We start from the raw sequence: 27,960 nt of genomic DNA, 5'->3' as shown, positions 1-27,960 counted from the left end.
ATGTTCAAAGATGGTGCAGAGGGACAGGATCAGTGTATCGATGGATTGAAGTTCCTCTTCAACTCCTCAGAATGTCATATATATGTGTTGGGAAATTCTGAACATGGCTCATGTCAGGCTATGGGCCCGTTGGTTATGGTCTCAGCTCCACCAACCTTGTAGAGAGGTAATGAACAACAATGTGTGTGGATGTTGAAAGGTATAGTTTGTTAACCACTTCAGCTCCAGAAGTTTTTACCTCCTTCATGACCATGTCATCTTTTGCTATTCGGCACTGCACTACTTTAACTGGCAATTGGGCGGTCATGCAGACTCAAAATCAGTTTACTGCAGCAGATCATGCAGCGATTGCAATTGGTTGCCAGAGCTTACAACCTATCCTTACCACTCACTGGATGGTTTCTATAGGTTTACAATTGGTTGCTAGTGGTTACTGTGCATTTTACTTACTGATTAGTTGCTAGAGATTACAGCAGATCACTACAGTTCACTGGTTGGTTTCTACAGCTTAATGCACATCATTACCACTCACTGAGCAGTGGAGCAATCCCAAATAATTGAGCAAGCAAAGTGGCACATTAATACACATACTGCAGGAGAGGGCCAGAGACTGCAGACATACTGCAGGAGATGACCAGAGACTGCAGACATACTGCAGGAGATGACCAGAGACTGCAGACATACTGCAGGAGATGACCAGAGAGAGAGACACAAATAGAAACTTCTTTTGGTGGTATTTTATTGCCATTGGGTTTTTTATTTTTTGTGATGTAAACAATTTTTACTTTTTTTTAAAGATATTTTTTACTTTATGTTCTAAAATATATCCAATTAAAACATTTAAAAAATCAAATTTCTTCATACACTTTGGCCAAAATGTATTCTGTTACATGTTCTTGATAAAAAAAGAAAAAAAAAATCCAACAAGTGTATATTGATTGGTTTGCATGAAAGTTATAGCACCTACAAACTATGGGATATATACTAGATTTTTTTTTTTTCATTTATACATAATAGTGGGGTTAAATGATTTATAATGGGACTGCGATATTGCTGACTAACTGCCACTGACATCACCAGTGACAATAATACAGTGATAATACTACACATTGCCACTGTACTAATGATACTGGCTGGGAAGGGGTTAACATATAGGGCATCCTAAACCTGGAAGTAGGCAGCGATGTACGGTACGTCGCTTTGCTAACAGCGCCCATTCATCCGCAGTACATTGCAGGCCGGCAGTCACTAAGTGGTTATGTTGTACTCGTAGTAGAGACTCTGGGATACACTATGTTTTCTTGCTCCAAGTGAGCTTGTTACAGTTAAATAGAGAGACTGTCTTATGGAAATGACAAAGTCATAGAGGTTTACAAAGGGGTTACAAAAGTGGCTTTGGCTGGTATTAATGAGGAGTATGTCATATGATAATAAGCTTATTTGCATGAATTATCAAAATGGTATAATTATATCCTGAAATGTGAACAATTTAACACTTTCCTCTATGCTGTTAAAGTGCAATGTATATATGTTCAATAAACATAATCTGGAAAGCACCCCATGTGAAACCCAATGTCTGAAGGTCACTTCCAGGCTATCCAGACAACGTACAGTCCAGGACGCAGTACTCTAAAAGCCAGGCTGATAAGAGACAGTTATGATTCAAGAAAAAAACAAAGATGAAAAAACTAGCAAAAAATCTATTAGTCTTTAACACACTAGCAAAAACTGAGAAATCCTGGTAATAGGTGGCTGTTATCCTGGGCTGGCCTACAGATTTAAGTTTGCCACTCCCCCTGAAGGCATCCATATAACCCAAAAGTTAAAGACTTCCTGTGTCCCTCAATGAGTGAGAAAAAAAATAGACCTTATTTATGCATCTTTAAAACATGAGAACATAGAAGTATAAATATGACTAAAAGGAATCTAGCTACATAATATTTTTGGAATATAGCATTGTAACTTAGAGAATATGTACATTATGGAAAATATATGAATGACAGTTCAGACCAATATGTACTGCAAAATACCTAAATGTACCAGTGATTAAAATCATAAGAATTAACAAAAGTGGCAATAAAATGAGCATATGTGACGCTCAAATTGCAATAGCCAAGCGACCTATCAAATAATATCAAACTAAAGTCAGAATCTATACTCAAATATAGTACAAAGTCAACAATCTGATGGCGATGGAAGGGCTTTCTATGATAAGCATATTCCAAAAGTTCAGGTAGTAAGTGACACAGAAAGTGTGAAAATGTTTCCATGTTAGGTTACCTTATCTCCTTTCTCTCCGAATGGCCCTGGTGGTCCATTACGTCCAGGCCTTCCAGCATCACCCTTGAAAAAAAAAAAAACTCAAATATTAACAATCTAAAAAGAGGTCCATTAAGAAGTCAAGTGTGTGGTTATAACAATGAGCTAAGACATGCTAAAGTGATTCTCCACATTACATTGTGTATGTGTAGACACTAGCAAACTATGTAGAGCTCCCTAACACTTCTATACTATATTTTTCATTTTGTAATTAAACGCAGAAATTAAGAAAAGGTAATGTACAGTAAGTTGACTGTATCCTATATGTATTGGCAGACCTTTTATGCACTATGAGTTGGTACGTTTAATTTGTCACAAATCTTGGGGCTCCCTCTAGTGGAGAATGTTTAAGTAGCAACCCCTATATTTAGGAAAAAATGTGGCATTGAGACTTGAGGGCTATTTACAATAACATGAGAAAAGAAGTTGTACAAAATCAGCAGTTGTTGTTTATGATAGCCAAACAAATTTAATCTCTGGAAACAAAGAATCAGGTTGTATTAACTCACTTTTTCACATTTTCTTTTCTAATGTTTTTAAAAATTATAAAGTGGCATCTCAACACAAAATTCAAATAAAACTCTTAGGCCCCTTTCACACATGCGGACGATATGTCCGTATTTCATCCATCCCTTTGCGGATGAAATACGGGCATACATTCATCCCTATGGGATAGCGGGTTACTGCGGATGAACATCCGCAGACACCCGATTTCGTCTGCCTCCGCTACTGTCCGATACTGCAGACGGAGGAAAATCCTATTTTTCTATCCGTCTGCAGAGCGGATCGGACGAACACGGACAGACGGTCCGTGCGCATCCGATCCCCATAGAGGAGAGCGGAGAGCTGACAGTGCGGTCCCCGCACAGTGTGCGGAGACCGCCCTGTCCGCAGCCAGCTCAGCGGGGACAACGGAGCGATCCCCGCTGAGCGAGCGGATCATCACGGGGCGGATCATTACTGATCCGTCCCGTGTGAAAGGGGCCTTACTGTAGACCTATCGACTAATCAAAGTATAACTAAAGTCAAGGCTGCTTTTTTTGGTTTCGGATAGAGTGGAGAGGGTGTAGAACACCTGGCAGTTTTTATTGCTGTCTGCGTCCGCCTTAGGGAGATTCACCATCTCTGTTTGTCCTGTTTACTCTATCACTGAAAGTATAGGAATAGAGGACAAATCTTCCAATGGGGCCATTAGTTCTGGTGACCCTGGTAACCACCAGAGATTCCCTCGCTTTTGTGGGATTTCTTCTCACTTCCTGTTTTGGCTATGGGACAGGAAGTGAAGGAAAATCCCCCAATGGGACACTGATGACAACAAAGCCTGAAAAGTGTTATAACCCTCCTTTACTGCCTCCAAAAAAAAATGCCTTTTCTAGTTTAAGACAAATAATAACCAAAAAAGCCCACATTACTGTAAATATTGGATTTGTCAGCCAACTGTATCATATGTATATCTAAAACTGCCACAAAACAGGAAAGTTATCTGATGAGAAATCAATGTATGTTTTGATGAGCTTTTCCAGTCATTTGCCCAATGTGACCCAATCTAGTAGCAGATGTCAATGATGGTGATCATGGGTTCCAATGGAGCTTCCATCATCCTCTGTATAATCGGAATTTTTGACACTTATGCCTCATACACATGATCGGATTGTTGGCCAACAAAAACGTGGAATTTTGTCCGAAGGGCGTTGGCCCAAACCTGTCTTAATTACACACTGTCACACAAATGTTGGCCAACAATTACGATTGTAGTGATGTACGAGACGTACTACATGTTTTTTTTAGCTCTTTAGCGCCACCCTTTGGGCTCCTTCTGCTAATTTCGTGTTAGTAGAAGTTTGGTGAGTGTTTTTCATTTCGTGCTTTTCAGTTCATTTCTGAGCGGCCGTTCGTTAACCACACATGTTGCGGAATCGGAGGAGATAATGTGTTATTTATTATTGGCCTTGGAGTTATTGCTTTCACATAATTTTTTTGCTTGAACAATGATTTTATTTGGTATATTTTCTATATTTTAGATGCATAGACTGCACTTTTTGGTTAAGTTCTATTGGCAGATAGCATGTCTAATTGAATTTTTTTAATTTTTTAATGCACAATAAAAAAAACTGTGGGGAAAATTACTTGGCTATGTGTTTTACTTCAAATGACAATTTGGAAGTAGGCAGTTACATTTGTAAAATTGACAAGGGACACCAACATAGTTGTATCTTTGGTCTTAAAAACTACGGGATAATGGTGTTGTGGTAACTTGCCCAAAAAAAAAAAAAAAAAAGCATAATAATATTATTCTTGATATCACTAGGAAAAAAAAAGCGTTTGTAAATTTGTTTACAACAGGGGTCTCAAACGTGCGGCCCTCCAGCTGTTGCAAAACTACAAGTCCCATCATGCTTTTGCCTGTGGGAGTCATGCTTGTAACTGTCAGCCTTGCAATGCCTCATGGGACTTGTAGTTTTGCAACAGCTGGAGGCCCGCCAGTTTGAGATCCCTGGTTTACAATAACTCCATCAGTATCACCAGCAAAGCAGCTTCATTATTATCCCATTAAAGAAGACGTGTGCGCGTGTATTTTGAGATTTCATAATTTGCCACGTCACAAATGTTAATTCTCCATTACAAATTTGACAAGACTGACAGCTTCTGGCTCGCCCTTGCTTCCAAGCATGTGTGTTTGTACTTTTGTCCGACGGACTTGTGTACACACGCCCAAAAAATCCGACAACACACATTTGTCCACGGAAAATTTGAAAACATGCTAGCCAAAAATTGTCCGATGGAGCATAGGTCAGATTAACCGACAACAGCCTGTCATCGAACATTTCCCGTCAGAAAGTCTGATCTATGTACGGGGCTTTAGACTCAAAATACCCCATTTGTTAGGTTTAACCTAAATGTTCCAACAGACAAGGATTAGCAAATGGCCAAATTAGATCTTATATCTGTGGGTGCCTGCAGATGCCTCCAGATATTTGTTGTTGAGGGGTACTCGCAATGAGATTGGTTAGAAACTCTGGGGCAGTTGCTCAATGCTGATAAGTAACAGCACTTCTTTCTATCTGTTCTATATCTAGTCTCCACTAAACTAAAACTTGTAAGCTTGGTTGAACTATGCCTGCATGCTCACCCAACATTTAAAGGGCATGGGCAGCCTAAATCTCAATGACAAATGCAATTGTAGATTAGACTGTCCACAGCTAAGCAAAGTGTTACTAGGAGTCTGATCAGTCCCATCAGTAACAGCTACTTGATAGTGTAAGGTGATTGTAAACCTCTGACATGGAATATGAACAAAGCATATCCCTCTATAGTGTGTACTGGTCTCAATCCAGAGCACTAAGTTTCATTTCTGTCAGCTGCCTTGTTCCTCTGCTATTAGAATGAGTCACTTCTGACAGGTTTTTCTAAGGGCCGGTTCACACTGCGACGCGAGGCGAGGCGACACGGCTCGCCTCGCCTCGCTCCCGCAAGTCGCCCCCATACAGTGCTATGGAACCGTTCTGAGAGGAGCGACTCGAGTCGCTCCGACTCAGAAAAAAGGTTCCTGTACTACTTCGGGGCGACTTCGGGGGCGACTTGCATTGACTTCTATGCAGAAGTCCTCTGCAAGTCGCGGCGAGGAAGTCGGAGACGCCTCGCCGCGGCTCGCAGTGTGAACCGGCCCTAACACTGAGAGAAAAAAATTGACAGGGGAGGGAGCTTCAGCACACAGCCTATAACTGACAGCCTCAGCTCTGTTCCTGTGTGCTGTGTGAAGAGGGGTGTCCCTTCCCTCCAATCAGCTCTCAGTTCAGCTCACTGAGCTCTATGAGTGTAACTTCATTTCCTCGCCTCCTTCCTTCTGTTAGCTCAGACAAACTTTATAAAATCTGTACTTTGAATGGATGTAAACTGCAAATAATCAGGGAGAACCTATGTAGAAGGATTTGTTTAATCGCTATGTATTACTTGCAAAGGCAAGACCTTGTTAGATGGATAACAGATGTAAGCCATCTTGAATGTAAATAAAGTCTTCTATGATATCTTAACTCCTATGGCTGAAAACATAAAGATACCACACACACACCTTTGGTCCGGGGTCTCCATCATCGCCTCTGTCTCCAGCATCTCCTGCATAGCCATTAGGGCCCTGAAGAATAAATAATATACATATGTGAAATTTCAAAGTACAGAATATGTTTAAAAAGGTCTATAGCATTAATAGTTTCTATGAGCAACTCAAGAGCAATACAAAAACTTCCAAAGTCACCCAATAACATAGCCTAATCAAGCAAAGCAAAGCTTTCCTGCTCTGCCCTGACTCTCCAACCAAGTCCAATGTAAGCTGACAAATGTTCTTTTGTCAGATCCAAGTGTAACTTTATTTCAGAAGGGCAACAGGTACACAACCAGGAGCTTGGTTATGTACCTGGTACCATTCAGAAAAATCTATCTACACTTGGATTATTTGTAATTTGTCTAAATATTTACCTGTACTAGCAATGCATAACTCAGTTATTCTGTACATAGCAGATAACCCTTTAAAAAAATGGCATGGCTATGGCTAAGCAGTTATGTTAATTTGTTTTTCTTATTTTAACTCCAATAAAGTTGTTATAACTATATTTATAGAATAATCAAATATTTATGTTTTTTTTTAAATTGCCCAATAAATATATTGCTCCCATGCAACCATAGCAAACTCAGGGTGAACATTGTCAATGTGCAGAATGCCCCATGGAATGGTCACACACAGATATCCTGTATTATTTATTAAAGGGAAAGGAGCACCAGAATGCTGTAATTTGCAAATAGTGACTTTAGGTAATGAAGTCTAATGGACCGAATCTTCTTCCACATATTACTGTTACTATATTCTCATAATGGACAGCATCATTCACCAACGGTGAGGCACAGGAGTAGGCAGGGGATAGGTATTCACAGGAACCATATGGATATGAGAGGTCAAGGTACTTACTATGCATGGCTGCCTGTTAGGGAAGTTCACTTAGCTTATAAAAACTAAAATTGTAAATCTATCAGAATAAATGGTTATTTCATTAGATCAAAGCAGTACATGACCAATTTCAGAGGTAGGTTCCTGCTAACGTTGTCAAGGCTGTATTCAGACATCATGCTAATCTGGGCTCATGCGTACAATTTTATTTTATTTTATTTTATAGACTCTCCATGCTTTCTTTTTGCACCAGTTAATACAAAACTACGACAGTTAAGCCGGTACACTATTTGATTTTAAAGTTTTACACCTTATGGTATAAATGACCCTGAAAGCTTACCTTATCTCCAGGATCTCCCTTACAGCCAGGAGAACCAATTCGACCCGATTTACCCTAAAAAAAAATAAAAAAATTAAAATGTTGAAATTGGCCGTCAGTGACATTCATTTATTGTAATCAGAATTGAAACCCTTTTACCCTTTATTTAACAAACACTGAAAAGCTGTATAATAAAACTGCATTTCAAACAGTAAAAATGCAGGGTTATTTATATATATTCGTTTTAGCTTGTACATTGTTGTGCGGGCTAAATGATGCCCGATTCTATACAGTATCTGTCTACATAATTTAGCAATTATCTTCTTCTTTTTATGTAAATTTGAATAAATTTGTATATTTAGTATATACAGTGTTAGTATAGTGAAGATAGAGATTTGCGCCTACCTTCTGTCCATCTGTACCATTTCTTCCAGCCAGCCCAGCTGATCCCTGTGTCATAAGGAGAAAACAGTTAATAAAGCACAAACTTCAACCTCCGAACCCTTTAATTACACCCATCCACCAAACTACCTACCTTTCTTCCATCAGATCCAAAATCTCCCTGTGAAACACAAGGCAAAGATAGTTACAGGTGACCAACCACACTTACCATATAAACCATGACTGATGAAGGAATTTTCTTTTACCTTTTCACCTTTCAACCCTGAAACACCCTAAAAGAGAAGGGACTGTGGTTATATAAAATCACTTATAATGAGAACAGTACAGATTGGTGATAAATGTAGTTATTTTGAACTTCAAACCTTGGGCCCAGGATATCCAATTGGTCCTTCAATTCCAGGGTCTCCCTAAAGAGAAGAGATCAAGACATGAGCACGGTCAAATATTAGGTCAGGTAGATTACATGCTTTCTAGTACATAAATTGGTTACTGACCTGCCGTCCTTTTGGTCCAATGGATCCAGGTTCACCAGCATTTCCTTTGGCACCCTAAAAAATATAAGAGAAAAGATCAGGTGTGGAAGTAAGTAGAGGTATTCAGAAATGTGATCAAAGGATGCTTTAATGCTTCACGTTCTTCTGCAGATGTCTCTGTAGGGTATATACTCAAAGAAAAAAATGACCTTTCTATGAGTTTGATCTTTAAGTCCAGTCTTGAAAATCTTTGCTGACCTATTATATTAATTTGTAGAGTTGGGCAAACAATTTGAGCCAAGCAAAAGTTTGGCCTAAACATCGCCTGTTCAGCGAACACCGGGGCGGTCGGTGTGCCGTTTCGTCTGCCGAGCACCCCACAATGCCATTCAGGGCATAGTGAATAGCTGGTTGTTAAGGAGCAGGCCAGGAAGTCGGTTGCTGCATCCTTAACAATGGATGAGCCATAAGCTGTCCACTGAATGGAAAAAATCAAAACATTGGCAGCAGTAGCAAAAAAAAAAACGGCCTAGGGGTGGCCTGGTATGCTTCAGGACTGCCGGACTGCATGCTCAGATAAGGGTCTGGTATGAATTTTGGGGGAGGGGGAGGGGGAGGGGGAGGGGGGGGGGACCCATGCCATTTTTGTTTTACATTTTTGTATTACCGGAAATGGTATTGTATAGCTGGAAATTTACATTTTATTTTGTTTCTTTATAAATGTCAGTTCTATACATAGTACAGATGCGCCACTTTACAGGCAGACTAAGGGGATCCTCAGGCACTGTATTTAAAGGAATTTTTCATTTTTATTCTTTAACTTTAAGCATCATTAAAATTAACAGCTCCATTAAAAACAATCTTTTTAAAAAGTTTTTTTTGCATTGGTACATTTCCCCCAGCGCAGTATCCGGGCCCCCATACCCTTTTTATGGCCAACAACTTGCATTTATGCTTTCAAAATGGGCACTTTTCATTTTTAATAGACTTCAATGAGGTTCACTGTTCAGACCAAACTTTTGCAATGTTCGAGAGTTCTGGTGCGAACCAAACCAGGGGGTGTTCGACCCATCTCTATTAATTTGACTTAATGCTGTTTCTATTAAAGTAACATGGGTAACACCTTCCAAAGGTAAAAAGGTAGAAGAAAATAAGGCTGCTGCTACTATGGGGATAAATGGGCAGTCTTCTAGAGACAGAGATTCATTGTCACAGCTCTAGTCACCATGCTACCATACATACAACAGAATGGTGATGCTCTTTGGTACAATTTTCTTCCCATTGCATCATGTGATTATTTTATCTAAAACTACTGCTAGAGAGTGCTATCGGAAGCAGCATGGTATATATTCCTAACTACATTTTGAATGTGTAGGGTGGCAACAAAGAAAGATGGTTTCAGGTCTCCTGAACTACAAAGAGTCTTCTGCCTTCTGTCAACATACCCTGCATCCTCTGTCTTCTACGTGTGCTTCCTTCATTTAGCCTCAAATGTCCAGAGGTGGACAGATGAGGGAAGCAAAAAAATTTACATTCTGAGACATGGTGGTACCTCCAGTAAGTCTGCTGCCATAGACCCTGACCCACAAATGTCCTATTTTGCTGCTACTTTGGTGGAAACTGACTTCTAGAGGAATCAGCAGCACCAGAGTTATACACCTGAAGTAGTTTATTTTAAAACTTGAAGGGGATCTAATATCTGACATTTTTGTATATGCAACACGAATAGTTTGCACTACAAACTTTATAGAGAACTAAAGAAAAGAGAATTGGTTGTATAGGGGGCAAATGTATATAGGTTACCTTTTGTCCTCTCTGTCCATCTACACCAGGGGGACCTGGAATCTCCAAGCAGCTCAGTTTATAGCACTGAAAGAAACAAAAGAGTAATATGTATGAACAGAAATACAATATCAGCAACACGGCTAAATGTACACATACATTCAAGTTTCCTGACCCCTGGAAGATCTAGATTTCATCTAAGATGCAAATATATATTTAGTGTATGTAATGACATGATGTTTGCCTCCAATTGCTCCAATAACAGAGAATAACAGGTGTTCAGCTGCAATTTTCCTCTTGTTCTGTTTATACACAATTAGACTGACTCTTAATTAAGATTGAGTCACCGATGCCATGCTAAACAGGGGAAATTATATACTTCATTACATAATAAGAAATTAGCACACTATTCTAGAGGTAAGTCGTGGTCACCCTAAACCCTTTTCTGATGAGCAAAAGGCAAAATAACATAGTTAGATAGATGAAAAAGATTGAGATACAAGGATGGAGTATTATAAAGGAGCCAAACACAACAAGGAGAGAAAAAAAAATACTAAAGCTGGCCAAAGATGGATCGAAACTTAGCCAGTTCAGCAGGAACTGGCCCAATTTCGATCCATGTGTGGCTGTGCATATTAAACAGAAGTTGATTGTTAGATCAACTTTTGCCAAACAGGCTTGCTGGAAATTTTTTCTCAACCAGTCAGCTGCAGCCACTGATTAGTATATTTTGACAGCAGAGTCCCGCTGTCAGAACATAATGTCCCAGCGGGGAGGATATCTTTATCCACATTGTTTGTGTGGATGTAGGAATCTGCTATGACCAGCTTAAGGAATGTGAAAAGGAGGGAGGATAGCATGGAGACATTAGTTATGATGTACTGAAACCAACATACAATGATCCTGCAAATGTTTTAAAAATTTAAATGGTAACTAATATTACCACTGAAAGTTCACAAATTGTGTACAATAGAGCACGATCCTTTACAGACAGGTTAGTGTTCCAATAAGTGAATATTATAGTCATAAAAAAGTGGTGTATTGCAAATATCAAGTGATGATTCTGTGCCGGAAATGCACATACTGCATTATATATTTAAACTGTAAAAACTATAGCTACAACCCTTGAATGCACCGTGAGATGTAGACCCTTTGCTAACTGTGGGACACAGAGTAATTTACTTGCTAATATGCAAATGCATTAATTTTATGTGGAAAAGATAAAAAAAAAAGAATTTCAGACAACTTTTATGACAGGTTTGTTCAACCTTATGTCTCCTTAACACACCACGTGGTAATTGAGCACTAAGGGAGAGATGAAAGTTAACAAAAGTAAGAGGGGATGAGACATGGACAGATTACTCCTACAGAGAGAATGTAGGTGGATCCAGGTTCAGTTGAGAGCTTTTGATGATCCAGTATTAGGCTTGGTTCACACCAGTTTGAATTGGATGGTAATACTTAAAATCTGGCCTGTTGGTGGGTTCTGAGGGCAGGAGTTGAGAACCACTGGTTTAAAGAGGGATTCCACCTACAAAAAAAATATTAAAAGCCAGCAGCTATAAATACTACAGCTGCTGACTTTTAATAAATGGACACTCACCTGTCCCGGGTTCCAGCGATGCCGGCAGCCGAGGCCGATCGATCGCTTGGCTCTCTGCTGCTGCCGCCACCATTCTAGGTGAGGGAATCAGGAAGTGAAGCGAATCGGCTTCACTTCCCGGGTCCCTACTGCGCATGCGCGAGTCGCGCAGCGCAATAGGAATTGTCCGCGCTGTCTCTGAGACCCGTGTGTGTCCCAGCAGACAGCGAGGCAGGACAGGAAATGGCGTAGACTCCCACGGGAGTCTATGCCCGGAAGTGGGTGTAAATACCTGTCTTTGACAGGTATCTCCATCCCCCTCCCCCCTGAAAGGTGCCAATTGTGACACCGGAGGGGGGGAGGGTTCTGATCAGCGGAAGTTCCACTTTAGGGCGTGATACAATAGATGGGCACACATTGGCACATATTGAGGTATGCATTAACTGAGGTTGATCTGTGTATTAATAACAACCAAACACATTTGGATTAAGGTATATAAAATAAAAAGGGTTAATTTAACCGAGATTGTATTATGAAAGATGTTATGTACAATTTTTAGGAGATATGAATTGATGTGGAATCCTTAAAATAATTGCTAATATTGACTTATATGTCAACTTGTTAATTGATTAAATCCACAAATTTATATATTATACACGGTTTGGGATCAGACAATATAGAGTACACTGATGATATGCGCACTTTATGCATTCTCATTCTTGTCCTCACGCTCTTCTCCCCACCAGGTTCAGTAAACCATGAGGTTTGTGACATCCAGCAATTTGTTTGGACCAGTACGAGGTGGCATACAGGAGAGGGGTTGTACCTTTCATGGATTGAAAAGCTGGATGTGTGAATCACAGCATGAATGGGAAGGGGAGATGGGGTACAATAAAGGTGTATTGAGAACAAGGCCATACCCTCTCTAAGAAAGTCCCTATCTGGAAAGACATAGAACAGCAAACTTTTGGCTTGGTGCATCCGTGGCAGGCATGATAGCTCTAGCAATATGTTTACTGGGACCAGACAGCCTGTACATGCATGAGTGTTGTGGTGCTTAGTCTATGGGCTTTATGGCCAAATGACCTAGTTTATAATCCTCTCCCCAAAATGTTCGACAAATGTGGTGTGTTGGTTAAACAAAAGCTACTTGATGAGAAGTACCAGGTAGCGCTACACTCTTCTATGAGTATGCGGGCTAGCACATGCAGTGGATGATCCCATGATTTAGTATAACAAAAATCTCAGATTCTGGGCAATTATTTAATATCAAACCCGCATGCATACAATTTTGAGAAACTGCTCTGAAGATACAGTGCGTGAGTACAATATAAATGTCCACTTGAGATATCCAGGAAAATAGCTCCTGTCCTTTGAGTGGCTTATATGAGTGCCCTGATACCAGCACATAATCTGTAGGCAACATCAGCCTTATGCGGTATCTTGACATGTACACTCTACAGTTTGGGTTAACCACACTGATCACCACATTGCCATTAAAAGGGAGACATTACTGATACTGAATGAACAGGTGCATGTCTCCCTACTAGGAGCAGGGCTGGGACAAGAGGTGGGCAGCAGAGACAGTTGCCCTGGGCGCAATGGTTTATTGCAGGGATGTGGGCATCCTGACCCTAACCCTAAAGGAAGGAGGGGCGCAGTTTGGCATCTTTGCCCTGGACGCTGGATGATCTTGTCCCAGCACTGACTAGGAGCTTGAAACATCTGATCACTTGTATGTGACGATTGTCTGACTATGATTTTATAACAAGTTTGGATTTATTAGTACAGAATAGTGTACAGTTGCTGTAGGGTTTACTGTTAGTAGGGTTGCATTACGTACCACATTGGAATAGACAAAAAACAACTATATGCTAATACACGAGATGACTGGAAATTCTTGCTACATTCTATACAGCAGTTATTAAAACTAACAAGACTGGAGCTATATAAGCATGCCTGCGGAAAATGTTTTAAATCAGCGGTCTCCAAACTACAGCCCAGGGGCCAGATGTGGCCCTTTGCTTGGCTATATCTGGCCCTTGGGGCAATGTTCCTCCCGCTGATATGAGACATTATTCCTCCAACACCATGGGGTAATATTCTTCCTATTAATACCAATAATGAAGCTTTCCTACTGACTCCAATGATGGGACACGATTCTTCCTACTGACACCAATGATGGGGTACTATTCCTCCCACTGACACAAATGATGGTGTACTATTCCTCCCACTCACACAAATGATAGGGCACTATTATTCCCACTGACACCAATGATGGGCTTCTATTCCTCCCACTGCCACCGATGCTGGTGTACTATTCCTCCCACTCACACAAATGATAGGGCATTATTTTTCCCACTGACAACAATGATGGGGTAATATTCTTCCCACTGACTACAATGATGGGGTACTATTCCTCCCACTAACACTAACATCTGGCCCACCTAAAATCTGAAAGACAGTAGATTGGCCGTTTGTTTAAAACATTTGGCGACCCCTGTTTTAAATGATTTTTGTTCAGCGTGTAATTTTTTGATATACCTTAATACAAGGAAAATACAATATAATCAAATGTTATCATAAAAAATTGGTATTTGGATGTGATTAGTGGAAGAAGTGTAGTTGACCCAGACAAAGATATCTCCAGACCTTTGTTGGTGGTTTATACTATTTATAGTAGGAGTTTCCTCCATTTTAGTCAGATAGGTCTATGTACTAAAATAATTCTTGTGGTTTACCATATATTTGTTTATATCTATATCTATACATATCTGTGTGTATCATTTTACCTACAAAAACGACTAGTCAACTTGTGTTTACATACCTCTCCATAAGCTTCGTGTTTCTGCAGAAAGATACAAAGATACAGTTAGATTTTCAATAAATTCACAAAAATCATAATGTACTTAGAATATTACCTACATACTATCATCAAATGTCCTATGTTTTTAACCGATAAAGCTTGTTTTTTAAATCTAGTAGTCCAAGGGCAGAGTCTATGGTCAGTAAACATTAACACAATGGACCCATTCACACTTGTCTGCTTAATACTTTGCATTTTGAATGAGCTGCCAATGCACCAGAGCAGACATGGTAGTGCGTTCCCATGTGTTGTGATACGCAGCAACACAGGTGTGTTGGGTTGGCATTCAAAATGAATGTTTCCGCAATACACAGTGGCATACCTATGGAGACAGCTGCTGACCACAAATGCTGGAGGGGAGTTATTTTTACACACTGCCACTACTGACCAGCAATACTAGGGGAGTAATGTTTCTACCAATGACCACCAAAGAAAGGGGAGATTATTACGGCCACTTACATCAATGCAGGGGGTTATTATTGCTGCCAAAGGCACCTAAGCTGTAGCGTATTTTACTGCACCTCCCACCCCCCTACCCCCTCTGTGTGCATGACATTTTATTTCATGATTATCACTGAAAATAATTTTGATGTATGGGGGGGAAGTTTAAAAAAAATGAACAGCCCCAAGTGCCTGATATGCTAGGTGGGTGCACCACTAGCAACACACCAACATGCACACCATTTGTTAATGCAATCGTTCTCCAGACTCTATTTATAGGTATAATGGCACTTTTGGACAGATGGACCCATACAGTCCTAAATATAGAGGACAGGAGAGTGAGTACACTATGCTTTATGCAATTTAAAACAGAATTCAAGGAAAATCTACAAAAAAAAATCCTCTAGCCATTTAAAAAAAATTGGATATAGTGGTAAAGTGTTCACATTTCTTTTGGGTTTTTAATTCTGCTGATGACCCACTGATGGGATTTTCACTCACTTCCTATCCCTGTGGGGGTCAATGGTACAGGAACCTACAGACATAAAAAACATCAGAAGTGTTAACCATTTTTCACTTTGCTTGAATGTATTTACCATTACTACCTGCTGTCAAAGGAAGTGAGAGAAAATCTCCCCAACAGGAAGACTGTGGCAATAAAAAATCTTACAGAGGCTCTAGGCTTGATCCAGTTTGGGAGGCTGCCATTGCCTGACTTCTGGAGGCATTGCTGGTTCCAGGGCAGACATGCCACTGTCCATTATGCTGTAGAAGTGTGCTTTGGTTTGGAACAAGCACTGCCTCCAGGAGTCAGGAAAAGGTAGCTTGTGGCACTGAATATAAGCAGAATAGGACAGATAACAGTTGAGATAGTATTTCTTAAAAAACATTGTGTTCTTCAAGCAATACAAAAAGGTCAAAACTACCACTTCATAAAATGTTAGACAAATGAAACTGTAGGAGTCCACAAAATTACATTTGAAATTCTTATCTTATCTGAAGTTACAAGTTCAACAACCGTAAATAAACTGCCCTTCTTGCCCGGAATAAATGCTACCAGCATGATATACAAAAGCCAAAAAAAGAAGCCCTCCTTGAAACAACCATGGCCTTTTTGTTTTATTGATGATTAATTTCCCTGGGTACTTATCATATACACATTTTTAAACCCTTTATGACAGCTATTCAAATATATGTGGCCTTAACGCCAGGCTGCCACGTACATGCTGTCTTGTTCTAGGGTGCGCTTCATCTGAAAGTATCCATCATCAGCTGCTAGGATGGGCTCCCAATGAAGTTAGCACTGTACAGCCAATCACAGATAGGCTCAATCAGGTGGCCCTTTTACCAGCCCAATTGTTAAAGTGCCATTTAAAGGGTTGGCTCTTGCCAATGTTATAGGGTTATGTCAGCTATTCTTAAATATATTGTAGTGCAGCTAATGTAAGTATCTGAATTTGACATAATATCATCCTCTTGTAATCACCTATACAGCAGTACTTAGATTGAGAAAGCAAGGGGCAGGTAAGCTGCATGTAAATGAGCTGACAAGGGACACGGTGACAGGAGGGAAGAGCCTAGTGAGCAGAGATATAACTTCATTAGTCATCTGCTGCTCATTCACTGTCCAATCCAAGGACTGGTGTAGGGAAGATGACACCTTTGTAAACAAAGAAAATTATTCCATCATCCTGGCTGTGCTGTGCAATGGAGCTGTGTAAAACTTTAGGACTGGATGGACAGAAATCGAAAATCATTTTGTGGGTGTATTCAGCCCCCCATGTACAGTATGTCATCTGTGTATTTAGATCTCTGCTTGGAGTTAAAGAGAAGTTCCGCCCCCCATCCAAAAATTAGAAGTCAGAAGCTACAAATACTGTAGTTGCTGACTTTTACTATTAGAGAACCTACCTGTCCAGGCATCCAGCAGTGTCCTCACCTGCGTCACCACCTTGGCTAAGGGAAGCCGACAGTGAAGCCGCCTGGCTTCATAGCCAGTTTCCTACTGCACATGAGCAAATTGCGATGTGCTCTGTGAATAGGCTGGTTGTGGGGGGAAGGAAGAGGGGGTACCAGGTACCTGCTGCCCCAAAAAAGGTACAAAATGTGGGAGTAAAGGAGGCAGACAAGCAGAGCTTCCCCTTTTGGGTGAAGCTCCGCATTAAGCTTTTACCAGAAATAAGTTCTGACCATATGATTCACTAGTTTCACAGTATTTTTTAGACTAACACTTTGTAAAGTTTAGGTATGCTACTTTCTAATGTTTGTTTCAAGGCACTGAACTTACCATAACTTGAATGATTTTATCAATGGTTCTCTGATCGATCTCAGTTTGGTCATTGGGGTTGGTCACTGTATATGCATTCCTGAACAGCTCATAGGGTTGGCTTGCAATCTCCCTGAGACCAGACTCATACACATCACGACTTGCAGCTACAGAGAACAGCTTAATGCCTTTAGACTGGGCTGCTTCGACCTGTGCCTTCACTCCTCCGCATGGATTTCCAGTCACATGACCATCTGTGATCACTACTGCAAAGTTGACCACATCCTGACCTTGGCTAGCCTGAGCCCTTATTGCAGCATCAATTAGTGCTGTCATATTAGAAATGGCGCAGTCAGTGAAGGTGCCCCGTCCAATATACTGGATTCCACGCAGTCGTGAAATATATTCATTCTTGTCGGCAGTAAGTTGGCTGTAGATTTGGACCTCATCTGAATAATGCAGACCACCATACACCCAGTTCAGAAGGATCTGGTCCCGGTAGGCAGCATTCTCTAGCTTTGCCAAGAAGGCTGGAATGAAACGCTTCATATGTTCCAGCAAGCTCTGAATTGGAGCGGTCTGTAGAATTATACTTTCGGATGTATCAATGATGAAGAACACATTGACTGGACATTTGGTTTTATCTGTAAGAAAGTATCAAAGAATATGTTAGTGCTGAGTGAGCTTGTGCCTGGCAATATTCCCACAACAAACTGCTGAGGTCTGAGGGACACACATCATATGGGTGTTTATTTATTCAGTTGGACAGAATTTTTATTTATTCTGACTATTGAAATGAATAAATTCTGAAGTGATAAACACACATAGCGCTTAGGCATGTTTAGCCACGTTTGGTGTTTTTATCCTCTTTTGAACATGATACTTCTGTGTTCAGGAGAATAAGCTTTGAATGTAGCTAATCTCTTCTGCTCCTTTGTGTTCTAGTGGGTTGTGGGTATAAAAAACAGTAGGGTGGGTTTCCTGCAAATTTCATTGTCCAAGTCACCTCCTTCCTTGATATGTGACACAGTGTTCAGAAAGGGTAATTTGTTATTCTGTGTGTCTTCCCACATAAGCGTAATAATTTTTTTATTTTTTTATTTCAAATTGTTTTGTCTTGACCCATGTATCATCTACATGCCTGAACCAAAAACTCTGTGTTGTACCCCTGAATGAGCTCTAAATCCTCGATTTACAGGTGAGCTAAAATGGGAGACATACTCCCAATCTTTGTTCTTGCTGGTGTTGAGACAAAGGTTGGACTGGCTTGAGTTCCATTCAGCTGCCAAAGGTCTTATCCAATTTCAGATGTCTCATGGCAGTCTCATCAGCCTTGTTTCTGACAATCATTAGAACTGATAAAGCTACTTGGATGAGTAGTAAAACATCTTCAACATTAAAGAACAACTCCAGTTTAACTACTACTTGCTATACTATGACCTGGATACATGAGAACCTTCACAAACACCCTGTCAGAAAGTCTACACGTCATTGTGAAAAAACATCCAATCAAGCCACAGTATAGGATAGGATTTAGTATTTATCATTCAACGGAAGACTTTGATGTTCAGTTACGTCTCTTTTGGACGAGACTCTGAAAGTCTTCCTGAGAAAAACACCCTGGAAGAATAATGACACCTGAATCTGCTGTAGTTACCATTCACTGGGAATGTTGTAAAATTATAACTTTCTGCCAAGGGACACAGTCAGGGCTGGATTTACCATTGGGCTTGACTGGGCTCAAGCCCATGGGCCTCACCCAATAGGGGGCCCCGCCGAGATACATAGCCGAGTGTACTTGGCTTGGCTCAGCTCACAGTCACGCCCAGTCCTGCTCTATGATGGACATAACACAGAGACTGGGCGGGACTGTGAGCCGAACCCAGTACACTCGGCTACTTTCGGCTCCGCTCGGGACTGAGAGGGGACACGAGAGTCGCCGAGATACGCAGGACTCTGTATCTCGGCGGCGCCATTTTTAAACTTCAAGACTGCAATGACAAGGCTGCAAATGACACTGGACAAGGTTGCAGATGGATGGGCAAGGCTGCAGATGGACACTGATAAGGCTGCATTAATGGGCATTTAAAATGTAACATTTTTCCTTAACCTCCCTGGCGGTACCATTATTTCGGATTTTAGGTGCTAAAAGCGGTACCATTATTTTGCATGAAAATTTGGCGTTTTATATTGTAGTCCTGCAATTCTTAGGAATAACTCTCTTAAATCTGTCCAAACCAGAGTCTAGCAGACATCCCGGGTATGATAAAGTTTGAAAAATTAAATCATAAATTATAATATAAGAAATAATTATAAATAATTGTACCAAATAATAATATAACAATAATAAAAATTATTCAATAATGTAATCACATCAAAAACACTGAAATTTGCTCAGTTGCAGAATTGTCACTGTCATTACTTTTCAGTATTTGATGACGAATCTCCCCACAAATCGCTATCGCTCAATTCTGCGAGTGATTCTAATTTATTATCGCTGTTTTCTAGCTGCTCTAAAATCATTTTTGATGTACAGTGACAGTTTTGGTTGCTATGGACAATCTCCAGTTTCCAGGTATAAAGAACAGCTTTTATTATATAAAACTACATGCAGGACACTGGGCAGACCACTAGGGACAACGGGGATGTGAAATGTTTACATACAGCAATGTAATCTGTAAGATTACATTATACTGTATGTATACTGTGTGTTTCACTTTTTGAATTTGGCGCCGATCTCCGTGCCCGTGCGTCGCAACGCTCGCAGGGCACGGAGATCGCCGATGTGATAGATCGAGCGAGACACGGCTCGCTCGTACAGCGGGGAGACGACGCTGGATCCGAGGGAGAAGGTGAGTAATCCTCCTCCTGGATCCAGCGATGCAGTCCCGAGTCTGACTCGGGGATACCGCTAATGGTATAAAAAATCCACCCCGAGTCAGACTCGGGAAAACCGTCAGGGGGGTTAAACTTCCCTCCTAAAAGTTTTTTCCCTTAAAATTCCCTCCTACACTTGGGGTGCATGTTATACGCTGGCGCGTGTTATAAGCCGATAAATACAGTAATGTATAGAAGGTAGGGCCCGAAAGTGACTCAAGCCCAGGGGCCCACACCACCCTAAGTCCTGCCCTGGACACAGTGGTAGGCAGTAGTAGAGGGGTGATCAGTATGAGACAATGTGTATACAGAGCCATAAACATAAAGTCTAGGGTGCAGACACTAGCATCTTTTGACTAACATCTTAGCTTAAAAAGTAGATACTAACCTTGGCACATAGATGGCAATAGAGAGAAAGGAAGTTCAGAGAATTTTCAGAGCATGAGCAACAAGGCATTATCTATTGTTAAAACAATCTTTTCAGACATAAACGGGTGAAAAAAATCACAGGCTGCATTACACACCTCGAGACAAACACTGTCGGTGCACCCAAGACCTACTGCTTTACTCTTCGCTGCAACATTTTGTGGGTACACCCTACTGGATCTTCTTCCCGCTGGGTAGTTGTGCTTTGTTGAACCTTAAAGGAGAAGTGCAGCCAAAGCTCGTTTGGCTGTATTTCTCCTTTGGCTCACAAGAGTGCAGTTCGTTCTGCACTCCTGTGACCTGTTTTCAGCAAACAGCAGGCTGAAGCCCGCTGTCGGTTGATGTCACTGAGCCGGTCCAGGCTGGGGAAAGATTGCTACCATATGGTCAAGATCCACCCAGATGCCTGGACCAGCACCTGGCTCAGGCTCTCAGTGAGCCCCTGAGAGCTTGAGCCAGCTGCTCCTGTCCCCTTCACAGCCCAGCGCTCCAGTAAGCACGGGGGGGGGGGGGGAGGAACAGAGAGCTGGTGACTGACAGAGCACTGAGCAATCAGTGGTGTTTGATCACTCTGAGAGTCTGAGAGCTGGTGAGGGACAGATTCAGCATTGGGTAAGTATGATTAAAAAACAAAACAAAAACAAAAAACCATGCTTCTCTTTTAACTTTAATACAGTTCTGTATCTGAAACTGGACTGTGAGTGTTTACTGCAGCTGCCCCACGCTGCACCTCCTCGCACACTGTTGATAATCCAGCTGAAATTCATTTATAGGGTCGATGTGTTGCCTTCCTCTAGTCAGACATTCTTTGATTGAAAAAATCTAAGGAGCTGGGTCTAAAACAATTGTCGTCCAAAACAGCAGCAGGTTTGTGTGTTCAATAAGCAACCTAGCCTTCGTCATCTACTTTAATATTACATGTCCATAGCTCCCAACTGTCCCTGATTTTGATGGACTGTCTCTGATTTGGAGCTTCTAACCCTCTTTCCTCCTCATTTGTCTCTCATTTTGGTCTGATCTATATAGATGTATATAAAATGCACTTTTTTCTTTCAAAAATTGTTTCCCAGTGCTAAACCTTTCATCTGATTTCTAAATTGCTGCATTTGTCAATTCCAAAAGCCAATATAAAGGAATAATAGTGGTAAAAAAAGCACTTGTGGGTTTAATCAAGCTTGCTTTTTATGTACAATTCTCCTTTAAAGGGGTGTGGCAAGGGGTGTGTCCTATGCCTGAATACTTTTGCTGATAGGTGTCCCTCATTCCCATCTCAAAAAGTTGGGAGGTATGCATGTCTAGTGTTCTCAAGCCTATGGTTTAATCAACATCCACAGAAACATTATATCATTAATAAGTTTGCAACCTCACAGATCTTCTGTATTGTGAGAAAAAGATCAAGTTACCTGCACATGATTTTTGATCACCATTCTGTGCCCAGAGAGAGCCAAAAGTGGTGGCAAGCAGCAAACACAGCACATGGAGCTTGGCCATGACTGCTCTGTGGAGATAAACAGAGGACAATACACTGCAATGTTAATGATACATAGCATTCAGATACTGATAATGTAATGAGATATATTAGTCACATAAATGAAAGCACCACAAACTTTAACATTCAAATTAACCACATTCACCACATTCTTTAACATTAATTTCACAAATTCACCACATTCTTTAACATTAATTTACATAAAGATTAGTGGTGGAAATATAAACATATCCTTTGTTAAAGTCAAACATTTTATTTCTAGTTTTTGATAGATAATGAGTTAAAGCCCCTGCCTGGCATTCTACCTGTGTCCTTCCTGGAGAACTCCCTCCTTGTCCGGATGACCATTGTCACTGGGACAGAAAGTGATCGAAAATCAAACGTTTTCATTTTTCCAGGAACAGAAGGTGAGGGGAAATCTTATAACTGGGGACACTTGTCTACCAAAAATTATTATTCCCTAAACAGAGATTCCCTTACTTCCTGTTGTGTCTGCAAGACAGGAAGTGAAGGAAACTCCCAACAGAGCACATACAGAAAATCAAACAAACACCTATGGTGGAATGCAATTGGGGTATAGTGAGTAGTACAACTGAATTCAGAATTATAAGGAGGCCCAGGCTTAGCCAGTACAGGGCCTGGTTTGCATCCTCATGACCGACAGAGATTTGTTTATTTTTATTTACTGATATTATATGGAGTATCTTATGTTTTATTGTTGAATGGAAACATTGTCCTCACTATCCACATCGGCCAATGAGATTCTTTCATTGTGCCATACTACGTTGGTGGCATAAAAAAGAAAATATGATTGGTTGTTATGAGCAGCAAAAAATATTATTTTTCAGAAATGATCATAAAGAGGCCCTCAGTTATGGTGGTCTATGTAAAATAAAGAAAGGAAAATAAAAATAAAGACCATCTCATCAGGCTTAAATAACGTACTTGGAGTTGTGGCCTATAGCTTGGTAACTAAACTGGGCAATGCCATTTTTATTAATTTTTTTTTTAATTTTTTTAGAAGGACCATATTGTTTTTAAAGCTTATAACTACCTGACTTATCCATCACAATCACAAAAATGTCATAGATTTAAAGTAAACCTATCACAAACCAGAGCAATTTAAACTTAACATATGATGAAAAAAATAAATCCGAAGTGGTTACCTTTATCAGGAATCAAAAATCAAAATCTCATCTCATCTAGAGATACAAGCTTTTTTCTATAGTTAGGCTTTTCTTCAACATTAAACCCTTACATACTGTATACCCAGCCTCAGGTGATAGGCAGAGATGAAACAAATCCTCCTACACAAGTTGTACCTGTTTATCTGAATTTTTCTCTTTTCTACACCAATTCAAAGTGCTAAATTATAAAGCTTGACTGCAAGTTCAGAAAAAATGGGGTGTGATTCAGTTGGGAGAGCTCTGGGATCTGATTGGAGGGACGGGACGACCCCCCCCCCCTTCACACAGCAGACACAAATGACATTTAGTGCTCTTAAATGAGACAAGTACACACTATAGAGCAGGGGTCTCCAAAATATGGCCCTCCAGTTGTGAGTGTCAGAGTTTTACAATGCCTCATGGGACGTATGGTTTCGCAACAGCTGGAGGGTTATACTTTGGAGATCCCTGTAGGGATATGCTTTGCCCCTATTTCATGTCTCAGGTTTATAACCACTTTAAAATCTTATGTAAATGTTGACTTTTACTACAAAGTCAAGTTTGCCCCTTGATCCTCTCAATTTCCACTGCTCTCTATTGCTCAGTGAGGCCACCATCACCCAAGGAGACTTGGGAAGAGGTACGGTATAGGGCCAACCTTGACTTTTGAATGTAATCTCAACTTCCTAGATTTTTTTAGATCTATTGAGAATTTTTTACATTTTATTCAAAGTAAAAAAAATGCTCAATTTTATCAGTTTAACAAATGTTTTACTTGAGCATAGAGTAAAGCCCCTTACATGGGCCATTTTGATCTTGTTTTTCAGGTGTATAATGATATCACAAATCAACAAATATACTGTCTGTTTTGTTTTTTTTGTTGCACTATTTATTGGAATTTAGAGTGGAATATAGAGCACATTGCACTTCATTGCTAATTCTTTATTTATTTTTTTTGATTAATGAATTTATAGTGGATTGCACTTTATACTATTTATATTTCTTATATACACTTTTTGATATTTGCAATAGCTCTGCTCTTATTTTAAATTTTTTTTTTTCAGATGGACCTGTTGGAAGCTCCATGTATGTTTATGGGCAGTCATTTAAAACCAACTACCTCCGAGTCTGTCCAGGACCAGATAAAAAGGAAAAAGGTCTGCCTCCTTTTTCGATCTTACAGACCTAAACAAGATTGATTGGTGATAGTCTAATGTAAACAGATACAAGTCCGTTTTTACCAGCTGCCCATGGACCCATTGTGGGTCTGGAAAGCTCCTCTTTTGTAAAGGGAGAATAAAAGTGAATGGGCACAAAAGTCACAAAAGCAATACCTGTCCTATTCTGGTCCAATTCAGCGGATCTGTTTGTAGATCCTTTGCTTGTCTGATTGTATGGCCCCCCGAGTGTTAGTAGACCCTCCCCCTTCTAATAAATGTAAATCAGAAAAGGGTTTCCCAAATCCAGGCACACATGACGTCATATTAACAGTGGAGATGACTTGCAAGATTATATTGAAAATCAATTCAAGTGCACCTTTTAAAAGCTGAAAAAGCATGAAAAAGTATAAAAGAGCTTGAAAAGACCGAAAATAATAATGATAAAGTATTACTAACATAAAATATCCCAAAGACACTGTACCTATAGGGTCTGAGTCATACCCCTGGAGAGGACACAATAGTAAATCTCATAGCAACTTTACCTTTTGACAACACACAGGTTTGTCTAAACAGGTATTTACAAACAGTTATTAGTTAAACAGTTAAAAATAATTAAAAACCTTTTTAAAAATTGTTCCAATAAAGAACAAATGTCAAATATATTATTTATTTATACCTATTCAAGTCGACTATTTTGCCCATATTAGGCTTCACCAGGCTGCATGCTGTTGGTTGATCACAGAACTACAAGTATCAGCAGTCTCTGTCCACATAGCAAACAGCAGGGTTGCATAACTTGATTTTAGGCAGATACAGATTAAAAGCTTAAACAATTGATTTGTTCTGTGCGGTATACCATAATGGAGAAACAATACAACCACACGCAAGATTTTGCAAAGTAAAGTAACCAGAGTAATAAAAAATAGAGTACTAATATAATTATCACTGATGCTTTGTACAAGCTATGTATACCAAGCAAAGCAAAAGAAAAAATAAAGTGAACAGCAGTGTGATTGTCACTCTCTGCTGATTTCGCTGCCCTTCATCCTTTTGGAAGTTAATAAAAAAATTAAATGTATATGATGCATAGACACTTACCTAACAGATAGTCAAGCAATCAGGGATGTTTTATTTGCTCAGTTATTGGCCAGATCTGTGCATCCTCTGTGGGGAGAGAGAAGCTGCTTCCTAGGATGGGACCTGCTTCCACCGACAGAAACTTTTTCTCCCTACACCCAAACTCAGTTTTTTTTTTCCAACTTTGGCTCATCCCCTTCCAGGCATTGGATATTATAAGTGGGCTCTGTGACCACTGGGTGGTGCTGTGGATCCACTGTATGGAGGGCTGTAGGATGGTCTCATTTTATGGGAAGGGAAAGTCTGATCCTAAATTTTTTCCTTTGCAGATTACTTTTTGATTAGCAAAATCATTATTTAGTGGTCTGATTCACTTATTTCCTGTGAGCTTGAATAGATACTAAGGGCTTAATGCTTTCCAGCTGCTGTAGGACTACAAATCACAGCAGACAATGACAGTGTGCAGGGATTGTGTCATTTTTCCTGGCTGTAGTACTCAAAATTGAGTGACTATAGCTAACCATAAACTTTCTAGTGCTGAGATATCTGCAAGGGTGTGTCATTGACAGAAGTACCGATAGTACAAGAATGAGAGAGGCCAGATGATACGTAAGGTATCGCTGTGCGTCACACATTCTTGGAAATCAACCATCACACTGGCAAATTATCACAAGAACTCAAAATTACCCAAACCAGGTAACAACCATAAAGCAACACAAACCCCAATATTCCACTGCTGCCACTAGATGCCTGGACTAGCTGATAACATGAGCTAGATCCTTGTTTGGTGAAGGAGGAAAGAGAAGAAAGCTTTCCTTGTGCAGGTAGAATGGGGCAGTAGATGTTATCACCAGCTGCAGAAGTGCTGGTCACCACCGAAGGGCGACCCGACATCTAGTTGGCTGATAAGCTCCTCACTACTATCTCTAGTGACCCGTTCCCCAAACATAAATGCATGCTTATAATAAGAGAATTTCATAGGCAGCACTTTAGACCTAGGGGAATGGGAGGACATTTTGAAAACACTAATAAAACATCAATCTGTGCCCTCTACAAAGAAAACCAATCCAAAATCCTCTATCACTGGTACCTTACACACCTCCATATAATAAATCCAGCAGCCCCTTCCACTTTTTGGAGATGCAACATATCAATATGCAACCTATACCACATCTACTGGGAATGCCCTAAAGTACTTAGGCTATGCTGCATAGTCCAGTAAGCATATAAAACCTATTTATAAGGAAAGATTATTTATTTTGCATCTATGCGTTATTTCAGGCCTGCAGACCTGAGCTGTTTTTCTAAATTGTGAACATTTGTCTAAACTGTTGACCACCAAATTAAGAAAATATAATTCCACTTCTATATATTAATGTGAAGGGTGAAACGCAATTTACTTTTTTTTTGTATGATGAATGTTGAATCCCTTGGCATGACAATTAAATAGTTAACACTGCCTATCTTGTTTGAGTTCTCGGAGTATCCCAATATTCTCCATGGTGATTGTTTACTTTGTAAAAATAATGATGAATGTAATGATAGCACAGCTGTGCTTATGAGATGCTACCAGGTACTCTTCCAACAGCTTGCAGCATTCATAGATACAGATGTGCATTCTTCATTTAAATTCAATGGACAACAAGCAAAATTTTAAATTTTTGGCCACATCTGATAATGTAAATAAAAAGGGTTGTTGTAGGTAATAGAGTCAACGTAGGGCTGACTATTTTGCTATTCTACCTTACAACCTTTTCATCAGAATGGTAGATTTGAAGTGCTTCACTAAAATGAGCATAGACAGTCATTGTTTAATTAGGGTAGTATTATATTTTGGGTAACGAGCAGAGTGCCTTCACATAAAACTAGATAGACTGAGCTCTTGGCTGATGTGCCCTTTAAACAAATACACAGATGACTCTCTACCACAAGACGGGTGACAGCAGCCCAAAGATCTCTCATAGCAGTCTGTACTCAAATGTCAAAGAAAAGTTGGTTGCCTCCTTTCAACATCCATGCAACACCTTTCTCCTGTGATACCAGAGTAGATCTTTGGATGACAGCCCTCAGTCAGCTCTCTGTTGCTTCAGCATTCAGGCCCTCAGTTTGCCCACCTCAGGCCTTACAAACAGCAAGCACATGGCAGTGCTGCCTTGGAGGGCAGCAAGACCTCTAGGCTGTGTATCTCTCCTGATGGAAAAAACCCAGCAGCCCTGTTTTTCAGAGTATTTATACAGACTCCCAGCTGCCTTCAGGGCTAGCCTCCCTGGGATTGGCCAAAACTGTATAAATATTTATACTGCTATTTGCATTACTCCACACCTATGTTCCAAAGGATTCTACTGCTCTTTGGAAAGCAGAGGAAGCAGTCAAACC

At 40.3% G+C, this 27,960-nt stretch overlaps 1 protein-coding gene across 2 annotated transcripts in view; it reads right to left on the bottom strand.

Annotated features, from left to right (window-relative positions):
* The window catches only part of COL6A2 (collagen type VI alpha 2 chain), a 51,879-nt gene extending 26,119 nt beyond the window's left edge, over positions 1-25,760 (bottom strand). Inside the window, exons 1-13 of one of the 2 annotated variants that reach the window (XM_077448160.1) lie at positions 25,606-25,760; positions 22,096-22,190; positions 17,411-18,033; positions 14,644-14,664; positions 10,256-10,321; positions 8,474-8,527; positions 8,342-8,386; positions 8,225-8,251; positions 8,113-8,139; positions 7,983-8,027; positions 7,599-7,652; positions 6,389-6,451; positions 2,281-2,343 (exon numbers count right to left, since the gene is read on the bottom strand). In XM_077448160.1, coding sequence (XP_077304286.1) covers positions 2,281-2,343; positions 6,389-6,451; positions 7,599-7,652; positions 7,983-8,027; positions 8,113-8,139; positions 8,225-8,251; positions 8,342-8,386; positions 8,474-8,527; positions 10,256-10,321; positions 14,644-14,664; positions 17,411-18,033; positions 22,096-22,183 — 1,176 coding nt within the window. In that variant the 5' untranslated portion in view covers positions 22,184-22,190; positions 25,606-25,760. The remainder of the gene's footprint in view (positions 1-2,280; positions 2,344-6,388; positions 6,452-7,598; positions 7,653-7,982; positions 8,028-8,112; positions 8,140-8,224; positions 8,252-8,341; positions 8,387-8,473; positions 8,528-10,255; positions 10,322-14,643; positions 14,665-17,410; positions 18,034-22,095; positions 22,191-25,605) is intronic. The other variant, XM_077448159.1, reaches the window with a different exon arrangement.
* Between the last annotated feature and the right edge of the window lie 2,200 nt (positions 25,761-27,960).

This window comes from Lithobates pipiens, unplaced genomic scaffold (assembly GCF_037356315.1).
Source record: "Lithobates pipiens isolate NorthernLeopardFrog02 unplaced genomic scaffold, aLitPip1_a1.2 Scaffold_22, whole genome shotgun sequence".
Lineage (NCBI taxonomy): Eukaryota > Metazoa > Chordata > Amphibia > Anura > Ranidae > Lithobates > Lithobates pipiens.
This window is presented reverse-complemented; position numbering and strand designations above follow the sequence as displayed.